This window comes from Manacus candei, unplaced genomic scaffold (assembly GCF_025592945.1).
Source record: "Manacus candei isolate 608988 ecotype Guabito, Panama unplaced genomic scaffold, ASM2559294v1 h1tg000005l, whole genome shotgun sequence".
Lineage (NCBI taxonomy): Eukaryota > Metazoa > Chordata > Aves > Passeriformes > Pipridae > Manacus > Manacus candei.
The window spans coordinates 21338953-21359606 of NW_026138053.1; the positions used below are offsets into that span (position 1 = coordinate 21338953).

At 52.2% G+C, this 20654-nt stretch overlaps 1 protein-coding gene across 5 annotated transcripts in view; it reads right to left on the bottom strand.

Moving 5' to 3' along the window:
• Positions 1-20654, bottom strand: part of NOS1AP (nitric oxide synthase 1 adaptor protein) — a 49831-nt gene that overhangs the window by 5190 nt on the left and 23987 nt on the right. For 2 of the 5 annotated variants that reach the window (XM_051808382.1, XM_051808414.1), the window contains exons 3-10: positions 12642-12734; positions 12204-12277; positions 11500-11608; positions 11112-11253; positions 9747-9886; positions 9018-9185; positions 7810-7975; positions 7104-7253 (exon numbers count right to left, since the gene is read on the bottom strand). In XM_051808382.1, coding sequence (XP_051664342.1) covers positions 7104-7253; positions 7810-7975; positions 9018-9185; positions 9747-9886; positions 11112-11253; positions 11500-11608; positions 12204-12277; positions 12642-12734 — 1042 coding nt within the window. Of the gene's footprint in view, positions 1-4181; positions 7254-7809; positions 7976-9017; positions 9186-9746; positions 9887-11111; positions 11254-11499; positions 11609-12203; positions 12278-12641; positions 12735-20654 lie in introns of those variants that run through there. The other 3 variants (XM_051808392.1, XM_051808403.1, XM_051808424.1) reach the window with 3 other exon arrangements.

Here is a 20654-nt window from a genome sequence, read left to right on the forward strand (position 1 = left end):
TTAACAAATCCCTGTACCCCTCTGGGGAATTAGAAGAGTTGAAGCAAAGTTACCCGGAGGACGGGGTAATACATATGCGTCCCCTCATTAAAACTGAAACCACTGGCCTGGGGGCAGATCGGCAAACTACCACACGAACTACCCCGTACACGGGGGAAGCACTGGCCAGAATTCAGGAGAAATACAGCCGTAAGGCCAGCGAATCAGAGACTGAATATGTGTGGAGGGTGTCCCTTACTGGGGGAGACCGAATTTTATTAAGTGAAGATGAGGCCAGAGGATTTTGGGGCCCAGGGGTTTTCCTGACCACAAATGATAACCGAGCCCCGTGGTCCCTGACCCAGAGAGCTGCCTACTGGGCAGGTGGGTTAGACCCTATAGAAAGGGGAGATCCTTACACGATTAAAACACCCACAATTGGCCACATTGTAAAAAGTGTACAAAAAACCGCATGTCTCCAGTTAATGCATACAAAATTATTAGACCCACAACGAAATTCCCCAATGGAACTCGAGGCAGATCCACAGAGATTTCCAGTTTTAATTCGAGGCCTGCCTGATGCACTAAAAGTTTATGCTAAACAATTACAGGAGCGCATAAAGGCAACCCCCAGACCTAGAGGAAGGGGTGCTCCATCAGGAACACCTTCCAGGTTGGAAATAGCCCAGGAATTAATAGCTACTGGTCAGCAACTGGGGCTCCCTGGTACCAATGGCCAGAGAATACACTGCAGGAGGGCAGGGAAAGTCCAAAAACCTGCCTCGCCAGGTATTTGTCAACAAAATGTGTCATCTAGCGGAAGAAAGAGATACAGTCTGTGGAGAGAAGGTGTTGCAAAAGGAATTCCTCGAGAAGTGATGGATAAATTACCCACTGCTAATTTAGAATACTTGATAAAGCACTGGGATAAGATCAAAGAGCACAAGGCACCCCCTAAGGGCAGCCCCTCTAAGGAGTCCAACACTGTGATCCCCTCAGCCTCTCCAGAAACCGGACTAACCAGTTTGACCAGTTCTGAGTCAAGGAACTGGACTTACTGCCCTCAAGTAAATAAGCCAAAAAATAGCCAGTGGGTTTATGAGAGAAAGCTTACAGAAAACAACCAGGGAGATTTGGTAATCACTTTTCCTCTTGGCCCTTTTAAATCTTTAGTTACATTCATGGTAGACACGGGTGCACAGGTCTCAGCACTCCAAACTGAAGCTGCTACCCAGTGTGGCATTAAGCCAGACAAAAAGGAAATATGGGTAACTGATGCCTTTGGCAAATCCCAACCCCAATACACTGCTCGAGTGAAATGCTGGTTACCTGGAGATGAGACAGCCCCAGAAACTACCATGATTGTGGGGCCACTACCAGCTAACATCCTGGGGTTAGATTTATTAAAGGGTCGAGCCTGGAGAGATGCCAGAGGGAGAGAATGGGTGTTTGGTCTCCCATCCCTCTCTGTCCGTCTGAGTTTATTTGTTTTTTGGAGAAAACATGTTCCAAACTTCTCTATTATTATTGCCCTAGTAACATTATGCCAGATAAGAAAAGGAGTTGGATAAATAGATAGTTCCTTCTTTTTAATAATGGGTCCGTAGTGGGCCAGATTTGTTCTTTTGCAGGAACCTGCCAGCAGATGAGATCAAACTGCATGAAACCAATGGAGCCTCAATTACAGCAAGAGGCAGAAGAGATAACTACCCCCACAACTGTTTCTATTATCAACTTACAAGTACTCCATGAGAAAACGAAATAGCAACAAGACTGAAGACTTATACTGTTCTTAATGTTTTTATCTTAATAACTTTGTAATATGCATGCCTATATGTATTTTTGTCTCAATATGTAAAAGTTTGCCACAAACATTGTGTTTGTGCTCCCTCTACTCCCAGAATTACTTGTGTTATCAGCTTATTAATAATTGTTGACTTATCTGGGTTTTGTTTTTTTTTTTATCATGAACAATTCACTGATAAGATTGTGTAGGACGAGCCATTTTATGTACTGCTAGTTTCGTTTTGCCAAGTTTGTTTTATTATTTTGTTGGGGGGCAGGTTAGTTTGGGAGAAGCTTTTGAATGTGAGCAACTTACTGGTAAAATTGTATAAGATGTACTGTTAATTTGATTTTTGTCAAGTTCATTTTGTCCTTTTAAATATCTCTCTCGATTGAGAAACTCAACCAAATATAACCTGGGAGTTAGTACAAGTATTTGTGCATATTTAGAGTTATATGAATATGCATTATATACATTAGCCTTCTGCCTTGAAAGGCATTGAATTTTATATTTGGTTAAATTTAACAAAAACGGAACTAAATTTAGGCCTAAAAGAAAACATAAGAAAGCCTTTTACCAGCTCCCAAGTAACTCAGTGTTTTTTGATGTATAATTTCAAATATTTGTATGTATGTTTATAACCTCATTAATGTTAAGAAATTTGATTGTAACCATTGAGATCCTATTACATCCCCTATGACGACCCACAGGGTGGAGAGAGTAACTAATGCAAATTAGCTTACTATGTTATTATAAAATTAGTTTGTTTTTTTGAAGGGGGGGAGAATTGTAATGCATTAGGGCAATCTCTTCCTTTCCTTCACTCTTCTGTCTCCCTGTCCACTATACGAAAAGCACTGCCCACAAAGAAGATTCATAGAGAACGACAAAAGAAGAAAAACTATTGAATGCATAAATCACGGGGTGGTGTCAGAGACTGAGATAGTTGATGATTTATGCATTCTCAGGCTTTTGACACACCTACTGTCCTGAAAACAACAACTGACCTTGGGTTTTTGACACACCTGCTGGGCGATTAGTTACCTCTGATAGCCCATGGAGAGTCAACCTTGCAGGCTCTTGCCTATTGACACCTCTGCTGGGCGATTAGTTACGCTGTCCTGAAAACAACAACTGACCTTGGGTTTTTGACACACCTGCTGGGCGATTAGTTACCTCTGATAGCCCATGAAGAGTCAACCTTGCAGGCTCTTGCCTATTGACACCTCTGCTGGGCGAACAACAACTGAAAAGACAATGTGCCTCTGGAGGACTAAGTCCAAAAAAGGGAGGCAACCCCTCATGCCAGGGAGGCGCCAGAGCATATAAATTTACTGGTGACTTTGGGAATTTGGGAGTTCTTCTCCCCCACCGCCTGCGAATCAAGACCATCAAGCATCGCTGGACCCCGTGGGCGGTGACTATGGACATCTATCTACTCTCAGCTTTTCTTTCCCTTACTCTCCCTGGCTCTTATCCTGCCTTTCTCTCCCCTATGCATTTTTCTCCTCCCCAGAAAGCTTATGACAGCACCCAAAGGTGTTAGTTTACCTATTGATTATGACAGCACCCAAAAATGTTAACCTACCTGTTGATACAAAACTGTTGAAATAAATCTTATATATTTTCATACACCGATTATTTAGTGTCGCTTCGCTTTAATCCACCCCAAAGGAATTTTTGATAAAACCTGAGTTACCCCCCCCCCCTCTCTTTTCCTGGGGCGGGTCGTAACACTTCCCCACATTGTGGTTGGTCAAGACCCAGATCCAGCACAGCTCCCAGGAGGGCTACAGCTGCAACGGGTTCTACTGCAGGCTCAATGCCCTGGGGAAGCAGGAGCTCAAGGCTCAGCAGGCCGCAGCCTCCAGGCTGTCCATGTAGCCCCACCAGCCAAGCAGCCACCACGGGAGGGCACTGCTCCATCGCTCCTGCCAGCGGCAGAATAAATTCTTTTAGGATCAGCCAGCCCCGCCTCTGTGCTGCTCTTCCTAGGCAACACTGCCATCCTTTGAGAGGCTCTTCCCTACTTTTCCTTCCCCAGCAGACAAAAATCTCCTGAGCTCCTAAATGTGTTGCTTAGCATTTCTGCACCTCTGTGGGGAGCTCTGCAGATGTCAGGAACCCACTGGCACCATCAAGCTGTTGGGTCAGCCCTAAGACAAGCTTGCGCTGTGCAGTGGCTGAAGGGGAAGACTGAAACCCTTCTACTCCCAGAGGTATTCAGAGCACCTTACTCTCATGGGTAGCCTGTGGCTGGCACCACAACAGGGGTCCCACAGGGGAGTAGGCTTAGGTTGGAGGGGGTCTGTGCAAGGCCAGAGGATGTTGCTGCTGGTGCTGGCAACCAGCATGGAGGGGGAAGGAAGTACAGAAAGAGAGAGAGTCAGTGAGAAGAAAGAGACAACAGAAAGCCTTGAGAAATAGAAAGATTTATTTAGCAAAAGCCAGTTGACTAATGACAACACCCAAGGGTTAAGTGCACTTACATTGACAGATTGGTTTCCCAGATAGAGTCAACAGTTAGTAATATGACAGTTGTAGGAAAAGAAAGGACAAAAAATATAGCTATAAATCCCCTGTCAAGGTCCATAATAAAAGTGAGAGGCTAGAGAGGCGTCTTGGAGGCAGTGCTGACTTAGGAGGAGGGTCATTTATACATGTACACCTGTGGTGCGGCATGGTGCTGGCAGGTCCCACCCGGCTCCGGCATCACCCCATCAGCCTGCGGGGCACCTGCCACTGTCCCCTGCGGGCAGAGTGCCAGGCAGGAGCCCAAACCCACAGCTGGTCCTGAAGCTCCTCAAGGGACACTGCCTGTGTGTGTGGAGCAGGAATGGACCAGAGCAGTGTCTCAGGAGATGGCTCCTCCCTGCCTGCTTTCTGAGGCAGCCCAGCCTGGAAGAGACCTCTGTCCTACTGCTGCTCCTCCCAGGCTCTCCCTTCATCTGCCCTGTGTGTACAGCTGAGCTCCTGCTGTCCCCTCTGCTGAACAATCTGTCTGCCCACGTGGAAATCCCTCTCCAAGCTCACCCATGCATCCCTACCCTGTCTGCACCATGTCCTGCGTGTGCTGCCATACCCACTTCTTCCTCCTAGCTGGACCAGCCTCTCACCCCATGCTTTCACCTCCAACTGCTGCAAGCTGGCAGTAGGATGCTGGGGTTCCCAGCAGAGGGGCTAGCACACTGCTGTGCCCACAGTGGTATGGGACAGGGCACATGGAGGTAGTGGTGGCCAGACAACAGGAGCACCCACGTACCAAACAACACCCTCTCTCACTCTGCCCCCTCTGTGGCTGGTGCAGGGGCTCCCCTGGACACTAGGGCACTGCTGGGGACACTAAAACATGTTCTTCCTTCCTTTCCACTGGGACTCTCTAGCTCCTCACATCATCCAGCCCTGTCTCGTGGCAGAGGGTACATAGCATAGCTCATACTGACCCCGGGGGTCTCATTCACACCTCACTCCTCAGCAGCCCTCAGTCCCAAGGGGACCCAGGCAGAAAGAAGTGATAGACCTTCCTCAGCAGCCAGGCTAAGCCCTGGAGGAGAGCAAGAGCTGGTGTCAGCCAGGGGGTTAGTTGCAGGCAGATCGAGCAGAGACAGAGCTGGCAAAGGCGAGAGCAGCAGGGAAGCAACAAAGCAAAGCAGAAGCAGGATAGGAGGGAGGATGGGGAGAAAGACAACTGTGCCAATCCCCACCTCATTGAGTGCTTCCACAGGGAGCAGGGCAGACATCAGGACTCTGGTTCATACCCCTTCAGTCATGGCCTCTTAGAGGCTGTAGCACCAGGCAGGTGATAAAAGTGCTTGCAGAAAAGAAACAAGCTCTGGGTCCCTTGGAGGCCCCCACAGATGGCTCTCAGCCAAGAGCATCCTGGGGGCTGGTGGGGGATCCTGAGATCTTGGATCCACTTTTCTGGAGGGTGTAAACCATAGATGTGACAGAGCCCCTCTGCAGACACCAGCAGTTCACTCCCCACTGAGAGGTGGAAGTGTGCTCATCCCTGCAGATACCAGTGCCAGCACTGCAGGCCCCAGCCCTGGTCTGGAGGAAGACAAGTGCTTGGAAATGGGAGGGTTTGTCTATAAGCAAAGCAAGGAGTTTGTGGTGATGGGGGTGCAAGGAAGTGCTTGAAAAAGTGGCTTGAGAGCACCAAAAAGGCTTTGAAACCTGGCAGGTGTGCCAAAGAGCCAAAGGACTAGATGATGTCGGGGAGGACACTCCATAGCCCAGTGCTGCATTCCTGGCTCCCTGCTCCACACTGATTTGTGCCACCTTCTCTGTCCCACAGCCTGGGAAAGAAGTGGCTGTGCCTGCATGCCCTCCACCTGCCTCAGGCAGGGACAAACTCTGTCCTAGAAGTGCCACATCACCCTGCAAGAACTGTCTGCACCTGGCCAGCCTGCGCAACCTCATCTTACCCCATCAACTCCTTTCCAGGCTCGTCCCCACTGTCCCTCTATGCCTCACCTCTCACTCACAGACCCACTACAACAGTGCACTGTCACCAACCCTAACATAGCATGACCCTATCCTTGTCTTCCACCCTGCCCACAATACAGAGAGCCAGACCACCTGCCAGCCACTCTGTCCTTGCTCACCACCCCAGCGTTCCCCCCTTGGTCCCTCTTGTCCCTGCTCCCTGCCCTGCATCTCCTCTCTTGTTCCCTCCGAAAAATCCTTCCTCTCCTTTACTGCTTCCCCAGCAGCAGGAGGGGCTAATCCAGCAGGGAGTCCCCCTTGCTTCTGCCCCACCTGGACACACAGTTTGTGGGGGGGTGAGAGCCAGGGGGGAGCACAAGGAGCTGTCAGCTCACTGTCAGCTGAGAAGCAGGGATGCTCCAGCTCAGCACACAAGCCCATGCACGCTGGAGCACAGCACGCCCAGCACACTCCCTCAGCACGACTCCACCTAACCCCTGCATATCTCCTGACTGGGTGCTGGAAGCCTCACACTCCCCCCTCCACCCCGCTCCCTCCGGGCTGTCCCATCCCTGCCAGGGCCACTGGGCTATGGCCAGGGTCTGTCCCAGCTCTGGCAGGTCCTGGCTGCTCCGCACCACCTCCTGCTGACCCCCCTACACCGCGATCTCGTCCTCCAGGCTATCACCCAGGTCCTGCCTGGGCTGGACGTGGAGCAGGCGTGGTGGTTCCTCCTGGGACCAGGAGTCACGCTCCTCACTCTCGTCCGTGTTGGACTCGTACTCGGAGGCGATGCCCGACTCGCGGAACTTGATGAGCTCCAGGCTGCCCAGCGGTGGCTCTGGGGCAGGTGGCCCCGAGTCCGGCAGAAAGCGGTAGCACTCCAGCTTCACCAGACAGTCGTTCCTACCTATGGGACTGCCCAGGGTGCTGGGGAAAGCTGAGCTGGGGCCCAGCGGCGGCGGGTGGGTGTCCTCGGGCTGCGGGGTGATCGGGTCGCAGAGGACAGGGAGGACGTTGGAGCGGAAGGTGATCTCCAGCAGACTGTCCTGGGAGCCTGCTGCAAGAGAAGGGCATGGCTGAGAGGCCTAGCTTGCCTGGGCGTCCCCTGGCTACCATGGCTGGCTGCACACTGCCCAGAGGAGGACAGGCTGGGGCCACTTGGCTACCAACCTCCCTACTGCCACTGTTGAGAGGGGCGTATTTGGTGTTACTGCTGCTGACCAACAAAGAGCCAGTTCTGCAGGACAGAACGTTAACTGTCTCCTACCCCAGCTCCTGCAGGGAGCTGATGGCCACATCTGCTGGAGAGGAAGGTCAAGAAGGGGCTCTTGGGCAGGTATGGAGCTGGCCTAGAGCATGCAGCCACTGGGGAAAGCAGACATACAGCTGATGGAGGTAGGTAAGTACCTGTCCATACAGCCCTCCCCAAGCCCCATCCCACACGGCATGCAAGCACCCTGCTGCACATGCACAAGCCTGGCCAGAAGGGCACAAATATCCCTCTAAACAAAACGAATGGAAACACACAAAAAACCCCCACAGAAACACCCATGTGCATGTGCCTCACAGCGGTTGCTAGAAGTGAGGGGAGAAGAAGTGACGGGAGCGCTTACTCGTCGTGTTCCCTGCCAGCTTCAGCTCCAGCTCCTGCACCTGTTTGACCAGGAGCGAGATGTGCTGCAGCAAGTCCTTGTTCTGGAGCAGGAGCTGGTGCACTCGAGCCTGGGCCTCCAGCCGTGCCGCCGCCTCTGCTGCCAGCTGGTCCTTCAGCAGGTGCACCTGTGGGACAGCCGAGAGGGGGTGAGCATGGGGAGACACTGCTCAAGGGTTGAGGGCTTCGACTCTGGCCACCACCACTCATCTACCAGGGCTCACCAGCATCCCACCCAATGGTGTGATGAGGCAGCCACTCCTTGCAGGTACAGCAGACGTGATGGGGAGCGTGCGGGCAGGTGGCAGTGTCACACTGGGCAGGTGGCAGCGTAACACCAGAGCACACTCAGCACATGGTCCCCTGGCCTCTCTGATGGCAAAGCTCAGGGCAAAGAGGTCCAGCACTGACCAAACTATCAGTCACAGGGGCAAGAGGTGCAATAATTTACACTCTGAGCAGGCACTACAGAGCCCTTTTGGATTGCAGGCAACACTGTACTTGGGCAGATATAAAGGATCCCCCAAGGATGAAGGTCTCTCTTCCAGAGGGGAAAGCAGCTTTGCAGCCTGTGACCCCAGATGGCACGTGGGCTCTGGGGCAGCAGTTCAGGCAGAAGCACAAACACTGATTTACTGATGCGAGAGGAGGAAAGCCATGGGACAGCACAAAAAGGCTGCTGGAGCCCATTGCTCAGGCCAGGTTAGGAAGAAAGTTGAGCAATTGTGGAGAGCTCTGCAAGGGGTCAGCGAACAAGTAAAGGTCATGTAATGAGTTGGATAAAGCAGCCAGAGCTGCTTAAATGAGAAATAGCTGCATGGAGAGTAAGCTGCCAGACACACAGCTCAGGTAGCAGTTATTCAGGGTGAACACTGAGGCCAGGTACTGGCAAGCAGACAGGGGCTGAAAGCCCAAGAAACCTGGTGGCATGCAGACCTAAGCACCTCATCTTTCCTGAGAGCAAATTGCCACTCCTCTCCCCTTGCTGCACGTCCCATCCTCTGAGTCACAGTTTCTCCCACAGTTGCCACCTGAACATCTCTGCCTGGAGCTCCCCACAGAGCAGCCTGCCTTCAACACTGCCTCCAGGTGCCACTCCCCTTGGTGGCACCAAGGGGTTCAGTGTGCCCCAGCCCTGTTGCCGCCCCAGAAAAGAGTGGAGGGGAGAACCTGTGCCACAGCCACTTGTGTCTGCTGCTGCTGCTGCTGCAGGAGCTGCTGGAGAAGCTGCATCTGATGGTGGGCAGAGAGGGGTGTTCCCAGGTCAGGCAGCTGGGCAGATGAGGGCAGCAGCATCTTGGGTGACGCTGTCAGGATATCTTCAGGGTGGAGGCAGGCCTGCAAAACACCAGTGTGGAAAGTGTGATCCCATGCCACTCACCTCAGAGAGCCACCTGGCACATACGGGCTGCGGAAGAGAGCAGCCCCCCAGAATACCCAGGAAAGAAGCAAATGCATTCAAAGCAAATGCACACTTTGCTGGAGGTGCTGACAAACTTTGAGGACAGTATTTTTTCAGTTTCAACAACAACCCAAATACTTCTGTAGAAAATTCCTGAAAAGGCTGGCGCTTCCAATGGGAATTTCCACTGTATCAAAAAAGTCCTTTATTTTTTTTTTTTGGTGGAAAAAAATCCCTATCAGCTCTGCCCCAAACACTTTCCGTGTGGCTGCACAGAGTTCAGCCTCATCACAGCGCTCTCCAGGAGCTCCCTGGGCCCCAAGCCAAAGGGCAGCCCTGCAGAGGCAGATGGCTTTGATCTGGGAGCTGGGGAATGCTGCTGAATCCCTCCCGATCCCTGGGCCCTCGGGGTGCACATCAGAGCCACAGGGCTGGGGCTGTGCAGTGCCCCAAGAGTGGAGGGCAGGGACCCAGGCACCTTGGCATAGGCCACCCACCTCCTTGCCCACAGCATCGAGGTCGGTCACGCCACGGCTGAAGTCCAGGATGTCGGCTCCGGGCAGCGGCAGCTCCACGGCGTCGATGTCCGTCTCTTCCGCTGAGGCGGCTGCCCTCTCCACACCGGAGAGGCGGCAGGCTGTGGGAGCAGTGTCAGAGTACAGCACAGTCTGCTTGGAGCAGGAGCTTGCTGTGGTGCACCCCAAGTGTAGTGAGCGATGCCCAGGGTCGGTCCCCACCACCCCCCTGCCACCCGCCCTCCAGCTCTGGGGGGAAGCAGGTACACAAGAGACACAGCTGCTCTTCCTGCTGCTGCTCAGGATGGGGGTTGCAGCCAAAAACACACCCAGCCCCAGCACACCAAACCTTGGGAACAGCAGCCAAAACCCCTGAGGCTGGACAAATGGGCCACCGAGAGCAGAAAACACAGATAAAGAAAGGTAAACAAGAGATTACGGGAAAGAAAAACAAAAAACAGATGCTCGGAATTCTCCAGGGAACTGCATATCATGGCCCGGACATTGTGTGGAGGAAAACCAAACAATGACCCGTCCATAACAGCCCAATGATTAGGTCATCACAACAGCACTGGTCACAGAGGCAAGCAGGAAACCACAGCCCACTCCAGGCTGCTCCTATTGTGATGGGGGGGAACTGGCCCCCAACATGGGATGGCAGGGCAGGCAATCCACACACAAGCAGGCAGCAGGACCCATCAGTGTCTCAGCTGGCACTAGACGGGTATTTGACCAACCTCTTGCAAAACATCTGCCTCCCCTCCAGTGCAGGCACAGGCACCGAGGAGCAGGGCAGCTCCCTGGGGCCCTGCAGAGCTTGGGTGATGGGGCTGGACCAACAGCCAGGAGCACTTGTTCCAGCACCCTCTACCCATGGGGCTGAGAAGGAACAGGGTCCGCAGGCTGCCTGCAGACCTGGCAGCTTGATGCAAGACCACAAACATAGATTAGTCCATTCAAGGAATTGCAGAGAGCCCCAGCCCCAGGCACGCCTCGGGACACAGGTCTGTGCTGAGGCCTCTGCTGCAGAAGCAGCGAGGGAATGTTTGCAGTGTGTGCAGCCAAGCACGGAGAGTACTCTGGCACCCAGCAGAGTCCCGGGCGCTGCTAATTGGTTCCCAGCAAGGGGGATGTCTGCGAGGATGAGGGCTAACACCTAGCGAAGGCTCCTTGCTGGGCAAGATCCCAGCTTGAGCCAGAGGCGCCACAGGCCAGATTGCTGTGCAAATCTATTCCCCACAGGTGTCAGCCAGCAAGGAGCAGTATGGGACGACAGTGCTTCTGTAGACCGTGTCTGCCAGGCTCCAGGAACCCCATGCTACCCCCACCTCCGCCTTTGCGAAATACCTGGGACATCCAGGTCATCTCCGTTCCTCTCACTGTCTCCATCCTCCTGCCCATCTGCGTTTTGCTGGGTGTGCTGCAGGCTCAGCTTGTGGCAGACCTCGAACGCCTGCCCCACCGTCCGCACGATGCGCATGGCTTGGCTCTGCGGCAGGCAAGGAGAGGAGAGGAGAGGAGGGATGTAACTTCAGCTGGGCCACCCCTGCCTGGTGACCCCCCAGCCTGGTGCAGCTCTCAGGGGTCTCTGTGTGCTGCCACAGGGCCTGGGGCACCAGAGCTCAGATCCCCGGTGTGCTCTGGGCTGCCACCTGCAGTGCAGTGCCACCGGATCCTGCCCCAGCTGCTCCACCGAGGCCACACCATGACAAGACGAGCACCCCAGCACCTTTACCTTCTTCTTGGATTTGAAGACGTTGCACCTGAAGATGTTGCTAGACCCATCCCTGGCAATGTAGCTGAAGATCTTTAGGTCCTGGGAGTCATGAGACACATAGAATATTCTGCAAGGACAGAAAAGAAGGGAAGATATCATCATACACATTACCTACATGCCCAGGAGACTGCCAAGGCCACAGCCAGCGCTTCCCAGGGCACGGGGTGCTGGCAGATCCCCAGCCTTTGCAGCACGTCCCTGCTAAAGCCCATCAGAATATTTTTTTGGCAGTGGTTTTGCCTCGGCTGGGAAAATTAGCCTGCTGATTCAGCAGCGGCAAATGTTTTGCAAAGGCAGCATGGGACTTCTCTGCTCAGCCCTCAGGGACAGAGTCAGCGGCCCAGGAGCCCTCCAGGGAGAGAGGAGAGCAAACCTCACTCCTTGCCTGCTCAGAGTCTGCCTTCTTGCCTGGGTGCCTGCTGCCCCCTCCCCAGCATGGCTGGGGCCCGTCTCGACCCCGTTCAGCCTCGCTGGGACAGACACCCCATGCTCTTGCAAGATGGGGGAAGAGAGCTGGGGACTCCAGAGAGCACCGCGAGCCAGGGGAGCTGCCCTCTGCAGGGATGGTGGCAGCTCTCCAGGTCAGTCCCCAGCACAGTGCCAGTGTGGTGTGAGTAAGTGGCATGGCAGAGAGCCTCTGTCCCCTCACCCATCAGGTTTACCTGTAGATGGGGTCGTGCATGACGAGCATTTTGTTCTCGTCCCAGGCCCATTCTTTTTTCTGCAATGAAAGAAGCTGAAAATGAGTACGTCAGATGCTGTCCTTCAGAACAAAGACAGGGTAGAGACAGTCCAGGGACAGACTCAGGAAACTCTTGTCTGTTGCTGCTCCCAGGGAACCAAGGGTTGGGTCCTGCTGGGGATCAGCCACGTCCCACATCACTGCCATGGGGCCCCCCAAGCCCCTTCTACACCCACATCAGGACAACCTCAGCCACGCTGTGGGAACATGGTCCACCCATGGCTAATCCCAGCCCATCTCTCTCTCTCCCAGCCCACCAGATTTTCCCAGAAGTTCAAGGATGCTGCAGGTCCCTGTTCCGGGAAGGGAGAGTTCCTGCTGTCAAGGCACTGCTGCCCCAGGGACCAGTGCTGCCTACCTTCTTCTTCTTCTTCAGAATGACCTTCACACCATCCACTGACACAATGAGATTCACTTTCTTCTTCTTGATATTCTTGGCTTTAAACTCATACTGCGGAAGATGGAAGAAAACAGTTGAATTAGCCTTTCTGTGCCAGGACAGTCTCAGGTAGGGCTGAAGAGGCTGCAAGAGGAAGGGGCAAGAGAGACGAGAACATGTTTTCCTGATCTCACATGCCTGCATCAACATGCACATCCATGCTAGGACAGGACAAGGGATCTTTTTGCCCTGCAGCATTCCCATGCCCCTCAGGAGGACACATCGAAGCAATCCAGACCCAGGATGCTGCTGGGAATGGTAGCTTGTTTAAAAGGCACTCACTCTGATCCTCCAAAGGACTGAGCCTCCCCAAAGAAGGCCTGCCACCTCCCTAGCCCTGCCAGCTCCCAGGGATCCACAGCCTGGCTGCGTTTTCCCCGCTGGCTTGTGGCCATTGCTGAGCTCTGGTAAGGGAAATGGCATTTAGAGTGGGGTATTTTTGGGCTCAGCATAAAACTGATGATGATTGCTGAGGACTCTGTGAACCTCTCCAGGGGATATGGGATAATGCAATTACCCACTTCAATTAGAAGTCACTGGACAGGAAAAAATCCCAATAGGAACTTCTAAAGATCAGTGGCTAAACACAAAGCTCTGGTCTGGCCTGGGGAGAGAATGAGATTTCTGAAAAATCCATCCACTTTGGCATTTAGAGTCTTACTTACATTTAGAGAGCTGGCAGGGGAATAGGCTAAATAAGCCATTTAGGCTGAGCAACCTCCTTCTGTGGGACTTTTGAGGAGTCCCGTCACCTGTCTGCCTCAGGTGCACCCACATCAGGTACCCGATGTGCTGGTCCTACGTGCAGAGTGCTGTGCACAGCCGTGGGGACAGATCCTCTGTGCCCAGAAAAGCCCTGCATCCTGCACCTAGCCTGCCTGAGGAAGTGGGATTTAATTCATCCTCTCCTTATTTCAGCAATGTCTCTGCAGAGGGAGCACAGGGCAGACGCCCGACGCAGTGCCCTGCCTCCAGCCCGCGCCGAGCCTCGCCGTGACATTTCCAGCGCCGCATGATGTATTAACTCTGGCAGCCAGAGCCAGCAGGCAGGAAAAGCTGCTGGCCCTGACCTGTGATCAAATGATAAAAGACCTGAAAGCACAGTTCCTCAAAGCCATTTCAAAATCGTCGATGGGGATGGGAGATTCAGATGGCTTGGAAAACAGTGCAGGGAATGCAGCTCTGCCCTTCCCCATGCCCAACCAGACGAGCCCACAAACTCCAGGGCTGAAGCCATGGTGATGGGCTGGAGAAAGCAGAGCTCAGGATCCAACCATAGAGTCAGCTGGGTTGGAAAAGACCTCCGAGACCATCAAGTCCAACCCTTGATTCCACACTGCCGTGGTTACCAGACCATGGCACCAAGTGCCACATCCAGTCTCATCTTAAAAACCTCCAGGGATGGTGAATCTACCACCTCCCTGGGCAGCCCATTCCAATGTCTGATTACTCTCTCCATAAAAAATTTCTTCCTAATATCCAACCTAAACTTCCACTGGCAGAGCTTAAGATCGTGCCCTCTTGTCTTACTGCTGGTTGCCTGGGAGAAGAGACCAACCCCCACCTGGCTACAACCTCCTGTCAGGGAGTTGTAGAGAGTGATGAGGTCTCCCCTGAGCCTCCTCTTCTCCAGGCTCCCTCAGCCTCTCCTCACAGGACTTGTGCTTGAGTCCCTTCACCAGCCTTGTTGCTCTTCTCTGGACCTGCTCCAGCCCCTCCATGTCCTTCCTGAACTGAGGGGCCCAGAACTGGACACAGCACTCCAGGTGTGGCCTCATCAGCGCTGAGTACAGGGGAATGGCTATGGCCAGCCTTAAAACCCCCAGCACATACCCATATGCTACTTGCACAGCCTATTCCTCATGGAGAAGGGTCTCACCAGGGTCCCTCAACAAAGAACCCATTGGTGTGGGTTTCCAGGTCCCATCTCTCATATTTCCTTTCCCATCATTACTCTCAGAGGTGAAGCTGCATTCAAAAGCCCCTTCTCTGTGCCTTGCTAAGACAGCAGACCAGTGCCAAGATCAGGTGCCTGGTACCTAACACTAGAGAAATGTCTTGATTTAGCCCTGAGAAGGTGAGCTCTGGCCCGACTACCTTGGAGTAATTAACCCAGCCCCTTCTGAAGCTCTGTGTGTGATTTTTCCAGGAGCTGAGGGCTGAGCTGGATGCTCTTTGCAGCATTCAGGTTGACTGCACAGCACCTTGGAGCACTGCAGCCTGATTTATTGGTCCTATTGATCATTGATTATAAACATTAAGTTGCATTTCTGAGCTGCTGGTGCCCTGGGGTTTCTATTCTGGGTTACCCCAAGTGCTAATTAATGTGGGCTTGGAAGAGACATCAACCCTGAAAAATATCCCAGGGTTAAACAGACTAATTTTAGCCTGGTTTTTTGGGTGAGTAACAGCTCCAGGACAACAATGCAGACAGGCCAGGAGCTTTCAGCAAAGATGCTACCCAGTCCTGGCATGTTTCAGAGACAGAATAAACGTAGAGCTCCTTGGAGAGGCTTCTGGAATTCCTGGCTGCAGGCAAGGGATTCTGCCCAGGCTCGCCCCAAGCCTGGCAGAGGGGAGAGCTGTTGTGTGTGTGCCTCTGCCACACTAAAGCCAAAGTCCCCTTGTGCCAATGGCTCATGGCAAAACTCCAGCAAGGACCAACAGAAGCAAAAAAGTCAAATTCTCAAAAGAACCAACCAGCCGGATTTGTTAAGCCCTTCCACAAATCCAGGTCTTTATCCTGACACCAAAGTGAGAGCCAAGCTTCTTTGCAAGCCTGAGCCATGCGCTTAGAGAGCTATTGCCCATCCCACCCCATCCAGAGCTCATTAGTGCAGTCACTCCAACGAGCCCAGAGGCTCTCCGGGATACACTTCCCATGCACGAAAGCACAGCTCTAGCCAATAAAATGCTAATGAACTCATGCCCACTGGGGCTCTAATGAAACACTAACCGTCACTTAATAATAAATTAGCAAGGAAGAGGATTCAATAAGACAGCAATTCAGTCGAGTCGCCTCTTGCTTCCCGGGGCTGTACAGGGAAGGCAAGCTGAGTCCCACAGGCCAGGAGATGCGTTGCTGATCTTGAGGGGCTTTCTAATTTGGTCTAAGGGAGCGTTAGCTCTGTGCAGTTCCTCTAAGTGAGATCTAAGCCACAGAGACTGTAAGGGATGAACCCAAAGCTGTGCAGGGCAGAATCTGCACCATCTCACGGGGCAGCAGCTCACATTAGCAGTGACAGCAAGTGCCCTGTTCAATGCCTGGCTGTCCTGGGTGCTGCTCGCTGGTTAAGGCAGGAAGAAGGCATGGCTACCACAAGCTCTTGCCCAATCCAGCAAGCCCCTGCAGCTCCCAGGAAGGCAGTGGCTGATGGTGACAGCCAGCCCCAGGCACCAGCCCAGGAGTAGTGCTCAGGGCTGGGCTGGGTGCCCTGCCTGCACATGCACTCTCTCCAGCCTGGGAAGGGTACCTGGCCCTACACTACCTCCTTGGACTTCTCCAAAGCCAAAGCAAATCCTTCCCACTAGCAGGCTACCGGTGCCAGTATGGTATTTCTGCTTCTGAAGACTACTGGCTGTTTCAGATGGTCTCACCAAAGCATGGACAGGACTTGCCCTTGCTAATACCTGCCCTGCAAGCCCCTTTAGTTAACAGGGCCATGGAAAAACCTCTCAATATGATCGATCTGGACCTCCCTGGCTTAGAGTTATTCTTGACTACAACTGTGTGTGCCCCAGGCACAGAGATCTGCGTGTCTGCCCATGTTTGTCAACATCCCTCCTTCTGCTGCAAAATAAAGCTTAAGAGGGATGAAAAGCATTAGGGTTTTAACTTTTCCTGCTGCTGGGAGGAAAGCAGAGGTGATGACAGTGTTGAAAATGCCACCAAAGGGACTATGAGAAGGTATGCACAGCCACTGTTTGCTGCTGCATCCAAAACAAGCAGGCACTGGTTGACCCACAGGAAAAGAAAACGCACATGTTTCCAGAAACAGTGGACCATTGCCATACAACCCTTTTTGGGGATACATCCTGCATCCCCAAAGATGTGCTAAAATGCACAGCACTGCTGCTAAGAAGCTTTTCTCTGAGCCAGTACAAAACTGCCTGCATGCAGCAAAGCAAAAGGGGGTTTGTCAAAGCCACCAGCACAGGACCCGTTCCACTGCCAAGAGGGGATAGGGATGCTCAGGGGAAGCTTTGCTATCATTACACCAGGAGCAACAGGAGTGTCCCTGTGATCTGATGCAGGGAGGTGGGTGACAGCGATTCACCCCACACTCTCTGGGCACCACATTCTGCTTTGTGGTGACTCCTTCAGGAGAAAAAACACATGAAAAGAATTTCACGCATGATAAACTCAGCTACCAATAGCTCTGTCTTGGAGAGCTGAATTCCACCCTACGGCTTAATAAAGAAGTGATACAGAAATAATTATCCAGCTTGGGATCAAGAAAGGAAAGAGGATTTGTGCAGCTTTCCCATGATCCCCTTGTGTTTCACACCATGTAGCATTTCACTGTATTACTTATAAATGACTAAATGGTGTAAGAGTCAGAAGAGCTTTCTTAGCCTTCAGCCCATCTTGGGTATGATTCTGGATCTTTAAATATCTGTAATAATGCAAGCTTGGGTTAATTATATTAATTCTTGGCTATAGAAATGTGGCGATCCCAGAAGACAAAGAAGAATTAATTTCAGGGAAATACACAGAAAATGGAAAAAGCAAGAGAAACTGTCTGTTCCTGGACTTTCACAGCTTCACAGTCGGTCTCCAACTGAAGCTCTAAGAACTGTACTCAAAGGTTTGAGCAAAGACTGAAAATGGACATTTGAGATGCATCAGTCAACAAACCCCACAACTATTCGAGAAAAAAAGCAAAGGTGGTCTCAGTAATGAAAAAGAAGTATAAGATCACCCACAAAACCCAACCAGCTAAGAAGTGAATTCAGATCATCCCTTAACATTACACTGCCCACAAAAAACACATTCATCTTTTCATCTGGAAAAGAAAACATCTACTCCATCAGAGCACAAAAAAGCCTTACCATTGACCTCAGGTTTGTGGGAGTCTATTCTCAACATCTGTCTTTTATGTGGAGTTCAGTATTTAAATAACTTCAGAAGGAAAAGAAGCCAGCTGGTGTATGCATCATTGCGCAACACATTCCTACTGGCAGAATATTAAAACTGCCCTTTCTGGAGAACTGAGTAACATATGTTGCTTAATAGAGAGCGCATGTAACCTCGTCAGCTTAGAGTAAAATTATGTATGAATCCCAGTGTGATGGGTATGTGTGAAAAGCGGGGAAAACTCAGCATCCCTTGAAAGATGCTATCCACTCCGGTTGTGGTGTTTCCACACAGTAGAAGTGTAAGAAAACTTGCAACCACGCGCTGCACACTAGGTTAGGCAGATCAGACACTAAAGAGGGGAGATGATATCTTTCTAGATTCATCATCCCCCCACATTCACAAGCATCCAAAAAATGTTAACCTGAATAAAAATGCCCTCACTTCATCCCAGCCCATCTAAACAGACGTGGGTACAGTTTTAAGTCTGCCCACTAGCACCATTCATCAGTGAGGGAAGGTACCAGAAATGATATATGGTCAGATTACGCCAACAGAATGCAAATAAACAGAATGTTTTTTAATGGAAGTTGCTCGAAGTGCATTGAACTGCCCCATCCCCTTCCATCCTCTATCCCCATCCTTAAAAAACCCCAGAGTTACAAGCTTTTTCTGGGAAAAAGCAGCAGTCTGAGAACTAAATTAATAGGGAAAAAGCAATTCCCACAAAACTCATTGCTACTCTGCTATAAGAAAAACCATTGAAGGGGATGTAATTTTGCCAGAAAGCAGAATTTCTCTGTGTTTATCCAGAAAGCACACAAAACTGCGAGCAATGCCGGATCCCCCAGAACCGCCTTTGTCAAATGCAAAGGGTCGGCTGGCCAGGACCCTGCACTGTGAGCACCTCGAGGTCTCCTAACCGTGGTGATGCCCCCGCAGCTCCCACAGCCAGTGCCCGCCTCCCCTGGCACCCCCTGCGGCTCCTCCTCGCAGCTGGCTGGCACAGCACCTCGTAAAATACTTTCGGAGTTAGACTTTAACCCAAGGTCAGCTCGGGCTAATGACAGACGTGGCAGACTAGCAACTTTCCCAGCACTTTGGGGGAGGAGCGGTGCTGTGCTCTTGATGAAGAATTAACTTATTACAAAATGACAGCTGAGCTCGAGTTCAATCGGCACAGGCTCCACGGCGCCTGTGAGAATTAACGACTGGGGGGAACCACATACCTTGCAATTTGTGCTGCTGAAAACACGGGGAATGACGGTAAATCTCAGAAATGTACAGGAGCTCAGGTGTAACCCACAGGAGGGAAGCCTGAGAAACCTTGCTGGGATCCTAATAGCTGTAATTGTGAGGAATAGCAAACAGCAGCGCTGTGCAGGGAACAAGGATTTCACTTTACCGAACCACACAAAGAAATGGCATCAACACCAGTGCCCCTAAATGACTCAGAAGCCACCTGTGGGCTGTGCGGGAACAGGAACCTGTGAAGGACAAGCCTTTTTTTCCTGGACAGGGGTGCCAAGTTGCCTCGGGGATGGGCACAGAAAGCTGGAGGAGCAGGAATGCAACACTGGCTTTCCGCTGGCCTTTTGTGGGGTAATCAACACCCAGAGCTCAGCGCTGGGGTCCTGCCAAAGCACTATGAGCAGGCTGCAGCCAGAATACCTCATCTCTTCTTTTTCCTTCTGGTGCTTTGTTAACTGGAGGAGAAGCGTGACTTGCAGTGTTGGAGGGGCTGCACACATCAAGGTGAGCAGCACAGCGAACACAGGACCACAATGTGCCCATCTGGCCTGTGAACCAAGAATTCCGTGGGCCAGAAGGCTGGGAAAGGCCGTGTGGTTGTAGGGCACACACTGCACCCAGCCTGCCCAGCGCAGGTGCTGTGTGCTGGGACTGGTGGGTGCGTGTGGGATGCAGCAAACGCAGCTGTGCCTGAAAGAAAAGAGCACTGCAGAGGAGAAGGGAATGATTTAAATACAGCTTTGGCACATTAGCAAACAGAGGCCACCTGGCCAGGAGCAGCCTTGCAGAGCAGAAGAGTCCTCAGCCATCTAAGCCACACAGGTCTGGGAATACCGGGTGGTGTCCGGAAGACAGCTGGGCACAGTCTGCCACACGGCAGGGAGTGGAGGCAGCACAGCCTCTCCCCAGAGCCCTTCTGTCAGAAGGGTAGGGCAGCAGAGAGCCAGCATCCTGCCAGCAGGGTCCCTAGGCATGGAGCATCACTCCCTTCCGCTATGGGCTGCTGTCCTGAAAAGAGAAATGCACCTGCTAGCCTGCCCTGGTCCGAGTCTCCCTCCAGCTCTACTGGAGGAGCAGCAGATGTCAAGGGATAAAGTGGCTGGAAAGCAGGACACCTCCCAGAAGGGCAATCAGCTTCATCCAAGAGGCATTTCTGGACAAGGCTTCAAAACATCTGACAGTCCACTACTCTGGGCTGCACTTTATGCCCCCAGGGGACTCAGGCTTGCTAGAGGGGAGCATACTGGAATACCTGCTTAGCCTACTAATGTCATCAGCAATAAATGGACTAAAACCCATTTTTAAAAGGCTGCCTTAAGCCACCCTACCAAAGTGCTGTGCTGCTGCCTGTGACTTGAGAATCTCCATAACCTTTACTATGGGCATGCTATCCCATCACAGCTCTGGCGAGGAGGCTTTACCACCCCAATTCCTGCATGCAGCTGAAAGTACATGCCTGGCCACAACTGTGCCCATGATCCACACATGAGCAGGGTACTTGCCCATGGGATGCCAGCAGCACCTTCCTGTTCCCCTCAGGGCTGGGAGAAAAAGAGACAAGGACAGCAGGGAGATTGGGGGATCTCCTTGGTGTGGTCACTTCA